At 35.1% G+C, this 12,122-nt stretch overlaps 1 protein-coding gene across 8 annotated transcripts in view; it reads left to right on the forward strand.

The window, feature by feature from the left end:
- ARHGAP44 (Rho GTPase activating protein 44) overlaps positions 1 to 12,122 on the forward strand; it is a 179,707-nt gene that overhangs the window by 44,936 nt on the left and 122,649 nt on the right. For all 8 annotated transcript variants that reach the window (XM_056817464.1, XM_056817468.1, XM_007483375.2 and 5 more), the window contains one exon: positions 10,917 to 10,993. In XM_056817464.1, the coding sequence (XP_056673442.1) occupies positions 10,917 to 10,993 (77 nt within the window). The remainder of the gene's footprint in view (positions 1 to 10,916; positions 10,994 to 12,122) is intronic.

Consider the following 12,122-nt stretch of genomic DNA (forward strand, 5'->3'; position numbering starts at 1 on the left):
TTCATGGCCTCAGATGCTAATTGTATGACTGTAGACAAGTCACTTAACCCTCTTTGCCATAGTTTTCTCATCTGTAAAATGAATTGGAAAAGAAACTACCAGTATTTTTGCCAATAAAACCCCAAATGGGATAATGAAGAGTCAGACACAACTGAACAACAATATAATGCAAACAATTCAACACTAAAACTGGGTCTAAACACAAATACCCAAAATATCCTTTTGGATTTTGTACTCTTTCCAGAACATTTTAAATGCTAGTAGTGGGGCACCCCATTATCTAAGATTAGAGAAGAATGAATAGCTCTTCAGTTACCATAGACTCAGAGAGAGAGTTAAAGAAGAAAAAATAAATTTGAATTTCAACTCAGAGTCAAATAGCTTTACATCTGGTATACCCTATCTCTGGAAAATGCTATTCCTTATCCAAAGTACCACCTTGTACTTTGCTTAATCCCATACATGTCTTATCTCTCCCACTATATCATAAGCTTCAGTCTTATTTATCGTTGTTGTTTCCATAGCTTCTAACAAAGTAGCTTGCATATAGCATTTCCTCAAAGGTTTTTTCAATGAGTTAATTTGAAATAAGTATGATCTCTAAAATGTTCCAAATGGAATAAAGGTAACATTTCAGTTTGTTTTGGAAGAAATTTGAGAGAAGTAGGAAACGTAACCCCAACAGTACTATTCTGACAACAACTTGAAAAAGAGGGATAAACATATACCAACCAAATTGGTAATAGACAGAAATATATCTTCTCTCAATTCCTACCACCTTGTAATGCAAAGGAAAATTTTCTCATCCAGGCCATGTATAAAGCAGACAGTAAAATAGTTGATTGCCTGCATGCATTATAACACAAAACAGATCATGATCAAAATTATTTCTATACCTGTCATGAAGAGAGTCAGAGTTAGGAAATGTTTCAAAGCTTCTCATTAGATATTCCTGGGATAGACTGATAGGTCCATTTAAAGCAATTCTAGGATTCCAACTCATACCCATTCATATTGGCAAAGATACCAAAAAGGGAACATGACAGTTTATCAGAGTAGCTTCAGGAAAACAGGTGGAGCCAGGAATTAATTTAAGCCATTAAAAGCCATTTAGAACTATGTCCCAAAAGTCACTAAATTATACATACTCCTTGACCCAGCAGTACCACTAATAGGCTTATACTTCAAAAATACCAAAGAAGGAATCAAAGGGTTTAAATGTTTATTATTGCTCTTTTTTGCAGTACCAGAAATCAGGCAACTTGTTTCTTTGACTTCTTGAATCTTTCGAATTTTACTTATATTGAACCATCCATCTCTAATTGTAATGCCTCTGTTAATTTTCTACTATTGCTATTTATAGGTTAAATGGTTTAATTGACATTAAATTCTTTTGTGACCTGCTGATTTTTCCACCTAAGTTGATTAATGGTATAGGCTAGTGATGGTGAACATTTTAGAGTCTGAGTGACCAAACTGTCATGCTTTCCCCACATGTGAGCTATCCCCGTACCCCAGGTAGGGAAGGGAGGAAGCACTCCCATTGGGCTGCTGAGCAGAGGAGTGAGTGATATAAAAATGTCCTTGGGTGAGGTGAAGAGGGGGAGGAGAGAAGCCCCCTCTGGCACATATGCCAACATGGGTATAGGCTCTCTATCAATGTTTCTAATGTCTGTGGCTTATCTCTTTACTTTAGAGTGTTCTAAATGCACACACACACACACACACACACACACACACACACACACACACACACACACACACACACCCCTATACACATCTTTGGTCTGGAATGTGACTGGGAAGGTTGTTTGTTTTCTGATATTTGTTGCCTTCCATATACTCTGTCTTATATGTATATTTACTTTATGGCTTCTTCCCTGAGAATGCAAGCACCTTTAAGACAGAGTCCATGCCTTTGTTTATATCTCAGAATAATGTTTGACATAATAAACACTTCATAAAAAATTGTTGACTGACTAATTGACCAGGAAATTAAAGAAAAGGGAAAAGACCATCCCTGCCCTCAGAGAACTTATGTTCTACTGAGGGAGATAACATAAATAATTATGTACCTATAAAAGATGTGTGTATATATGTATATGCATGAGAGAGAGAGACAGACAGAGAGAGAGACAGAGAGAATGGATAGACTGTAATCTCAAAGAGAAGGTCCTAGCAACAAGAAGGAACAAGAAAGACTTCCTTGAGGAAGTAAAATCTGAGCTAAATAATAAAGGAAGCAGGAAAGCTAAGAGACAGGGATTAGAGTGCACAGCATTTTGTAATGGAATTTGGAGATAATGTATGGGAGAAATAGCAAGGATGCTAATATAGCTGGATAATAGAGTATATATAGGAGAATAAAGTATTAAAATAATAGAAAGGTAGGAAAGTGTGAAGTTTTAAAAGGATGTAAATACTAAACAGAAGACTTTATTTTTAATCCTAGAGGAATCCTTTGGAGTTTATTGACTAAATGGGTGATATGGTTAAATCTATGCTTCAAGAAAGATATCAGAGTAAAGATTAGTCATAATCACTTCCCGCCTCCATTCCTAAAGGAAACTTCTGCTGTGCTATAGAAAGAAGAATAAAATATAATTTCTAGAGTGACTATGTGAAATCTATTGGGCTAGGAGAACCTGGTAGTATTCCCCTTAAACAGATGGTTTAACAACAGAATGACTTTAAATATTACTTGAATTTAGGAAAAGTCAGATGAACAAAATTTAACTGTAATATATTACAATCCCTGATCTTTTTATTCTTCTTTTATATTTTGAAAGACATATAATTTCAGTAATATATGTGGGTTTTGTTTCCAGCCAAAGGATTCCATTCCTTCCACACATTAGTACACAATTTTATGAATTGTTAAGGGCAAAAATACTCATCGATGAAGGCCATTTTTCAAAAATCTTATTTAATTGATTAAGAAAATTTTTCCATGTTTACATGATTGATGTTCTTTCCTTACCCTTCCTCCCACCCCCCTCCCATAACCAATGCTCAATTCCACTGGGTTTTACATGTGTCATTAATTGGGACCTATTTCCATATTGTTGATATTTGCACTGGGGTGATCATTTAGAATCTACATCCCCAATCATATCCCCAAATACTGATGTGATCAAGCAGTTGTTTTTCTTCTCTCTTCTACTCCCACAGTTTTTTCTCTGAATGTGGATAGCATCCCTTCTCATAAGTCCCTCAGAATTGGCCTGGATTGCTGCTAGTAGAGAAATCCACTACATTTGATTGTGTCACAGTGTCTCCATCTCTGTGTACAATGTTCTCCTAGTTCTTCTCCTTTAACTCTACATCAATTCCTGGAGGTCGTTATAGTTCACATGGAATTCTTCCAGTTCATTATTCCTTTTAGCATAATAGTATTCTATCACCAACACAATTTATCCAGCCATTCCCCAATTGAAGGGCATTCCCTCATCTTCCAAATTTTTGTCACCACAAAGAGCACAGGTATAAATATTTTTGTACAAGTCTTTTTTGTTATGATCTCTTTGGGGAATAAACCCAGCAGTGGTATGGCTGGATCAAAGGGCAGACAGTCTTTTAAAGCTCTTTGGACGTAGTTCCAAATTGCCTTCCAGAATGGTTAGATCAATTCACAACTCCACCAGCAATGCATTAATGTCCCTATTTTGCCACATCCCCTCCAACATTTATTATCTTCCTTTGCTGTCATGTTAGGCAATATTCTAGGTATTAAGTGGTACCTCAGAGTTGTTTTGATTTGCATTTCTCTAATTATAAGAGATTTAGAACATTTTTTCATGTACTTATTAATAGTTTTGATTTCTTGATCTGAAAATTGCCTATTCATGTCCCTTGGCCATTTATCAATTGGGGAATGGCTTGATTTTTTGTACAGTTGATATAACTCCTCATATATTTGAGTAATTAGACCTTTTTCAAAGGTTTTTTGTTATAAAAATTTTCTCAATTTGTTGCTTCCCTTCTAATTTTGGTTGCATTGGTTTTGTTTGTACAAAACCTTTTTAATTTAATGTAATCAAAATTATTTATTTTTCATTTTGTAATATTTTCTAAATCTTACTTGGTCTTAAAATCTTTCCCATAGATCTGAAAGGTAAACTATTCTATGTTCACTTAATTTACTTATAGTTTCCATCTTTATATTAAAACCGTTCACCCATTCTGAATTTATCTTGGTGTAGGGTGTGAGATGTTGATCTAAACCTGTTCTCACCTATACTGTTTTCCAATGCTACCAGCAGTTTTTGTCTAATAGTGGGTTCTTGTCCCAAAAGCTGGACTCTGGGTTTATCATACAATGCCTTGCTGCAGTTATTTACCCCAAATCTACTACACTGACCTTCCCTTCTGTCTCTTAACCAGTACAAAATTGTTTTGATGACCACTGCTTTATATTACAGTTTAAGATCCAGTAGTGCTAGGCTTCCCTCCCCTTTTTTTTTCATTATTTCCCTTGATATTCCTGATCTTTTGTTCTTCCAAATGAACTTTGTTATAGTTTTTTTTTTCCTAATTCAGTAAAAAAAGTTCCTTGGTAGTTTGATAGGTATGGCACTGAATAAGCAAGTTAATTTGGGTAGGATTGTCATTTTTATTATGTTAGCTCATCCTACCCATGAGCAATTAATGTTTTTCCAATTTTTTAGATCTAGTTTTAATTGTGTGGAAAGTGTTTTGTAGTTGCATTCATACAATTCTTATGTTTGTCTTGGCAGATAGATTCCTAAGTATTTTAGGTGTGGTTTTAAATGGAATTTCTCTTTCTAACTCCTTCTTCCTAGATGTATTGGAAATGTATAGAAATGCTGATAATTTATGTGGGTTTATTTTGTATCATGTAACTTTCCTAAAGTTGTTGGTTATTTCCACTAGCTTTTTAGTTGATTCTCTAGGATTCTTTAAGTAGTCTATCATATCATCTGCAAAGGGTGATAGCTTGGTCTCCTCATTCAATTTCTTTTTCTTCTCTAATTGCTACTGCTAGTGTTTCTAGAACAATGTCTTAAAAATTGTGAAAGAGGCATACATGCTAAGGACAGAAGTTGGGGATTGGTCAGCTGTCAATCAAAGGAAAATTCCTTTTGGAATGTTACCAGAAAAGCAGTTTGGAGCCAACCCAATGGTGACTGGGTTTTTTTTTTTTTTTTGAGGGCTTTGAGCTAATGGTGGTACCCTGAAGGAAGAAGCTGGGTTTATCTCTGGGACTTGGGATAATCAAGTTGGAGGTGGCTTGGCTGATTTGAAGGCAGAAGAAGGACAATAGTCCTTATATCTCTCTCTGACTGGTTCTGTTTCATGGTAGTGGTTGAATTGTCATTTCTCTCAATACCCTCCAACCTAACACTCATTGTAGATAATAGGGAAACCTCCAACCCTCTTACCATATCCTCTATTTTTCCTGTTTTCCCTCAATAAACCCTTACTTGAGACAAAGAAGAGAAAGGAGTATTTTCTCTGAAACATCCTAGCTCACCCTGAGTGAATTAGAAGGAGGATGAAGAAGAAGGGGGAAGGGGAAACTGAAGGGAAGAAGAGGAGAGGAAGGGAGATTGGAAGAGGGGAGGAAGGGAGACTTAGAGGGAGGAGGGTAGGCAAAAGAAGATAACTACCTAATCCATTAATTATCTATTATCCATCAAATATACCCCCTCAAATATCATCTATTACAATGGGCATCCTTGTTTCACTCCTGATCTTATTGGGAAAGCTTCTAATTTATCCCCATTTTGGATAATGTTGGCTGGTGGTTTTAGATATATACTGCTTATTATTTTTAGGAAAGGCCCTTCTATTTCTATATTTTCTAGTGTTTTCAATAGGAACGAGTGTTGTATTTTGTCAAAGACTTTTTCTGCATCTATTGAGATAATCATATGATTTTTGTTGGTTTGCTTGTTGATATGGCCAATTATGTGGATGGTTTTCCTAATATTGAACCATCCTTGTATTCCTGGTATAAATCCCACCTGATCATAATGAATAACCTTCATGATCACTTGCTGTAGTCTTTTTGCTAGTATTTTATTTAAGATTTTTGCATCTATGTTCATTAAGGAGATGGGTCTGTAGTTTTCTTTCTCTGTTTTGAATCAGTAACATATTTGTGTTGTCTGGAAGATAGACCCCTACCCCTTTATACGTGATTGGATTTTAGTGATAGTGATAGGTTTAAGATAATCAATAGTGTGATTCTAGAGTGATTCGTAGAAATCCTATTATGATACAATCAGTAGATTTCATGATTTATATAAGAATAGATTTTATATGATTAGATTTTATGAGAATAAAAGTTTTATAAGAATAGAGTTTAGTATTTCATGAGGATTTCTAACCCAAGCATAAAAACTGCTTCTAAGGGAATTTTCAACCCCTCCCTAATCTTGTACTTCCCCTTTATCATAAGACGTTGACTTTCTGAGTTTCATGACCCAAGATAGTGATAAACATCATGCACCCCTCCCTATTTGGAAATAACCATCTTTCCCCCTTAGAACAGATGAGTCTGAGGTAATGGTCATTGCCTACCCCAATAAGGGTATTGTCTTATGACTTGACCTTTAGTCTAATGTGGGCATTGCTAAACAAACTAATCAATCAGCTTTGTAGTTGGGTAACTGTTTCTAAAAAGGGTTTGTGTGATGCTATATCTTGTGATATGTCATCAACCTTGTATGGAAAATGTTCATTTGTTATAATCTGGGTATATAAACCAGGTCTCCTCCTTTGTGCGTCATCTCTTACTGGGGTCTGACTATGTAACACATGCAAGAGAACGCTTTTATTGGAGGACTTGGCCCTCTTCCAATAAATTCTAAATTTTTGCCTCAACTTGGAGAAATTTGGCTCTTGTAATTTATTTACCCAGATTTTCAATATTGAGGTGGTGGGCTTCTATTGCTCAACAGTGTCATAAAAGGAATTTGGTAGAACTCCTTCTTTGCTTATTATGTCAAATAGTTTGTATAATATTGGGATTCGTTGTTCTTTGAAAGTTTAATAGAATTCACTTGTGAATCCATCTGGTCCTGGGGATTTTTTTCTTAGGGAGTTTTTTGATGACTTGTTCAATTTCTTTTTCAGATATGGGATTATTTAAGTATTCTATTTCTTCTTCTGTTAATCTAGACAATGAAGAGGAAATTAAGACAATCATTAAAAACTATTTTACCCAACTATATGACAATAAATATGCCAATCTAGGTAATATGGATGAATATTTACAAAAATATAAATTCCTCTTCATTAGAGGTGAGGTCTCCCTTTTCATTTTGGATACTGTTAATTTGGTTTTCTTCTTTCCTTTTTTTTTCTTAGATTGACCAGTACTTTGTCTATTTTTTTGTTTTTTTCAAAGTACCATCTTTTTAGTCTTATTTATTAATTCAATAGTTCTTTCACTTTTGATTTTATTAATTTCTCCTTTAATTTTTAGATTCTCTAATTTAGTTTTCATCTGGGGATTTTTAATTTGTTCACTTTCTAGTTTTTTAATTTGAATGCCTAATTTATTGACCTCTGCCCTCCCTAATTTGTTAATATATGAACTCAAGGATATAAATTTCCCCCTGAGTACTGCTTTGGCTGCATCCCATAGATTTTGATAGGATGTCTCATCATTGTTATTCTCTTCAGTGAAATTATTAATTGTTTCTATGATTTGATCTTTAATCAACCAGTTTTGGAGAATCATATTATTTAATTTCCAATTAACTTTTATTTGCTTCTCTACATTCCCTTACTAATAATTTTTACTGCATACTGATCTGAAAATATTGCATTTATTATTTTTGCTCTTTTGCACTTGTTTGATGTTTTTATGCCCTAGCTCATGGTAAATCTTTGTGACACTGCCATATGCTGCTGAAAAAAAGGTGTATTTCTATTTGTCTCTATTATTTTTCTCCATATATCTATTAACTCTAATTTTTCTAAGATTTCATTCACATCTTTTACCTCTTTCTTATTTATTTTTTATTTGATTTATCTAGATCTGATAGAAGAAGGTTCAGTTCTCCCACTAGTATAGTTTTACTCTCTATTTCCTCCTTAATCTCCAATAGTTTCTCCTTTAAAAATTTCAATGCTATATCATTTGGTACATACATGTTGAGGACTATTTTTCCTCAGTGTCTATACTGCCTTTTATCAGAATGTAATTGCCTTCCCTATCTCTTTTAATCAGTTCTATTTTTACTTTGGCTTTGTGACTCCTACCTTCAAAAAGAAGGGTTAGGGTTAGATTTTGCTCTAGATTTTTGGTATGTCTACCTGCCTCATGTCTATTTCTTGAGGACAATATATGGTAGGATTTTAGTTTCTAATCCATTCTATTTGCTTCCATTTTGTGGGTGAGTTCATCCCATTCACATTCAGTTATGATTACCAACTGTTTATTCCCCAACATTTTGATTTCCTCTCTAGTCCTGCCCTTTCTTCTTTCGCTATTTCCTTTTAGACCAGCAGTTTGCTTTTAATCAGTCCCCCTGATCCTCACCCTTATTTTACTTCCCTTTCCACCCCTTCCCTTTTTATTCCCCTCTTATTATTATTTTTATGGTCTATTCAATTCCCTCCCCCTCTCTTTCCCTTTCTTTTTGTACTCCCTGCCCCATTCTCCCCTCCTTGATTTTTCCTTTTTAAACTACCCTCCACCGTCTCCCTCCCTTGTACAAGTGCTTCCCTCTCCACCAGTCCATTTGTTACCCTTCTACTTCTCTATAGGGAACAAATCAATTCTCTGCCCCAATGGATCTGATTATTCTTCCCTCTTTGGGTCAATTACAATACACAAGAATTAAGTATTACCAGTCTCCAACCTCTTTACCCTTCCATTGTGTTGGTCTTCTCCCCCCACTCCCACCATGCACTTCTTTATGAAATATAAATTTACCCCATTTTGTCTCTTTTCCAATTTTTCTTAGTATTATCCTCTTTTTACCTCTAGTTTTTTATATTCATTCTATTTTTATATTCATTATATTCATTCTATTTTTATATTCATTTTATATTCATTCACATTTTATCCTATACAGTTTGTCACTTTTTCTTCTAAGTATACTTCTCCTAGCTACCCTAACAATTTTTAAGAGTTCCCAATATCATCTTTTCTTATAGGAATACAAATCATTTGAACTTATTAAGTCCCTTAAAAAAAAGTCTTGGGGTTTTTTCCCTTCCTTAATTACCTTTTGGTGATTCTCTTGAGTTCTGTGTTTGGGCATCAAATTTTCTGTTTAGGTCCAATCTTTTCTTTATGAATGCTTGGGAGTCTTCTATTTTATTAAATGATCATATTTTCCTCTGAAAGAATATAAACAGTTTTGATGGGTAGTTGATTCTTGGTTATAGACCCAATTCCCTTGCTTTCCAGAATGGAGCTTAGTCAGAAAGGCTCTCAGGGGAGTCTTTGGGAAAGGGGTCTTGGAGATTGAGTTTCCCTGGCCTCTGATGGTTTCTTATCTGCCCTATTACTAAGATTAAGCCAGGGGCAGAATTGATCTGCAGAGCTGGATGTGCCCTGAGACTGAAACATGGAAAAAAGAGGTGGGGGGGCAAGATAGAGCAATTTGGCTGCAACTAGGCTGCCCTCTCTGTGCTTCTCCTCCAGCTGCCTCCCTGCCACCTGTGTTCAACACACTGAGCCTAACACTGCTGTGCCAGCAAGGAACTCCCTCCAGAGTAGAGCCCTTGCCCACCCAGAGATTCCAATCTCTGCTGGAGGCTCATAGTAGGTGGGGGAGCGGTCCTTGGACCTTCCTTCTGCCTTTCCCTTGAACCAGAAAGTTCTGGCTTTTTTGGTGTACCTTTTAAGTTGAATTCAGCAGGGGGGTCCCCCAGCTCTGTCCTGTGTTAGATGTGATTTTCTGTCCCCTCAAAGCACTTTGTTTTTGATTGATGTGAAAAAGTTTTCAGAGAGGTCTGCACTTTTGTTGTGCCTAAGTGGCCATCTTGACTCCACCTTCCTGAAGGTCATTTATAATCATCTCTAAAGTGAGTGAGTCTGTTCCCTGTATAATTTTCAATCACATGCACACCATGCTGAGACATAAATGGAGGGATCTAGTCAGAGGTCTGAGATTTAGAGTTAGAAGAGCCTATTATGTGCTAAAGAATTGTGCTAAGTACTTTACAAATATTATCTTATTTGATCCCTATAACAATCATTTGAGGTAGATGCTGTTATTCCCATTTTGCAATTGAGAAAATAGAGGCAGATAGAGGTTATAAGAATTGCCCAGGGTCACACAGCTAATTTATATCTGAGGCAAAATTTTATTAAGACCTTCCTAACACCAAGGGCAACTCCATATCCACTGCACCAAATAGCTACCTTTTGATAACAGAAGCTTGCTATATTATTACAGCAGGCCTATCAATGGAGAATATCCAGTGCTTCTTGGTTACTTCTTTCATGGCATTTCCAATTCCACATTTTTCTAGCGATAAAAGATCTGGAGATGCAAAACAATTCCTTCCCAAATCTTGGCTTTTCCATCAAACCATTTATCTAAGGGTATTCAATAGCACTCTCCAAATGAAGAGGAGGAATAATTTTTTTTTTGTTGTTCTTCAAAATTATGCCTTTGCTCTGTGTATATCCCCACTGCCTTTATGGTTTTTTGTTTTTTTCACACACTTTCTCTGCTTTTTCCTCTAGAATGCAATATTACGTTGCGTTTTGTAAGAGAAGGGAGAGATTGGTGATATTGCTACTTTCTTGATCCAGTACAACATATTTTAAGCAATGATTTTTGCACATTAAAAATTTTGATTCGGTATGGAGGTGTTTCTCCATCAATAATAGAAACTTCTGCATGGTTGTCTGAAGCCTTGCTGTTTTATTCTGTCTGATACAGCTTTGGTAACACTTCTCACATCAAACTTTTTTTTTCCAGAAAAAGTTACCTTTGACAGCACTGGCTCAGTGTTTAATGGAAGGATCAGCTATCTTAGGGGATGAAACGCTCCTTGGGTAAGACAACATTTTACTCAAAAGTTCATGTCTAGTCAGCAGAGAACTTCTAAATATTACATGTATTCTAGCAATGGTATTTCTTATGTCCTTGAACTTAACCATAACATAGCAAAATGCCTTCAGCAGCTCCTTAGAAGTAAAACTTTAGGATGCTTATGACGGAAGGAGATATTTAAAGTGAATTTTGACCATTTGAAGATAAGACTATAGAAGAGACTGTCTATTATCTGGCAAATGAACATTTTCCACATCTATAGTATATGCTATATTTTGTAAGACTAAGACATGCAATTTTAAAACAAAAAATAACTTCTATTTTCACAGAGCTTAAATTTTACTGGGAGGGAGGGCAAAGAGTAGAAGTAAGGAATAAATTATTTGATTCATTCCAAACAATTATAATGGGTTTCACTATAATAATAATTAACTTTAATTATATATAAAAAAGCCTTAGGTACAACCTTGAAGTCATTGGAATTAGTGAAATAAAATAAAATAAATCCTATTTGGAGAATCATTTTCAAGCACATTTGTCATTTCAAAAATAACTCATTCACATTTCTAAAATATATTAAAGTTTATAGAGTGTTTTCATCACAAACCAATACATTTACATAGTGATAATCTTCACTACATTTAAGTTGCTCATGCTTAAATAACTAACCAGTTTTGGAGTCAGAAAAACATGTATCTTATCCGTAGGTCCTGATCTACTTGGTTTTCTTAGCCTAGAAAAAGGGTTTTGTTTTTGTTATTGTTGTTGTTGTTGTTGTTGTTCTAGAACTTGATGTAGAAAAGAACAAGTCAAGGAAACTCTTTTATACAGAAAGAAGATGGCTGTTTGGGGCATATACATGTTTGGAAAATATAGTAGCTTCCTTCATGTATCTTTACCTTCATAGTCCCAGTCACATAGCAGGTCCCACTTCCCCAATTGTGAAATGATTTCTTTGATCCCAGAAGTAAAAGAGAACAACATAAATTAAAAAGGTTGATCTCCACAAAAAGCAAAAAGGTTTTTTTGGTTGTACATTCTGATGAAAATTTACTCAGCCTAGATAATGACAAAAATACTGGTGTGCTGTCTCATTCTATTGACCTCTTCATTGTTTTCTTATTTTATTTT

Source organism: Monodelphis domestica, chromosome 2 (genome assembly GCF_027887165.1).
Source record: "Monodelphis domestica isolate mMonDom1 chromosome 2, mMonDom1.pri, whole genome shotgun sequence".
In the NCBI taxonomy this organism is placed as follows: Eukaryota; Metazoa; Chordata; class Mammalia; order Didelphimorphia; family Didelphidae; genus Monodelphis; species Monodelphis domestica.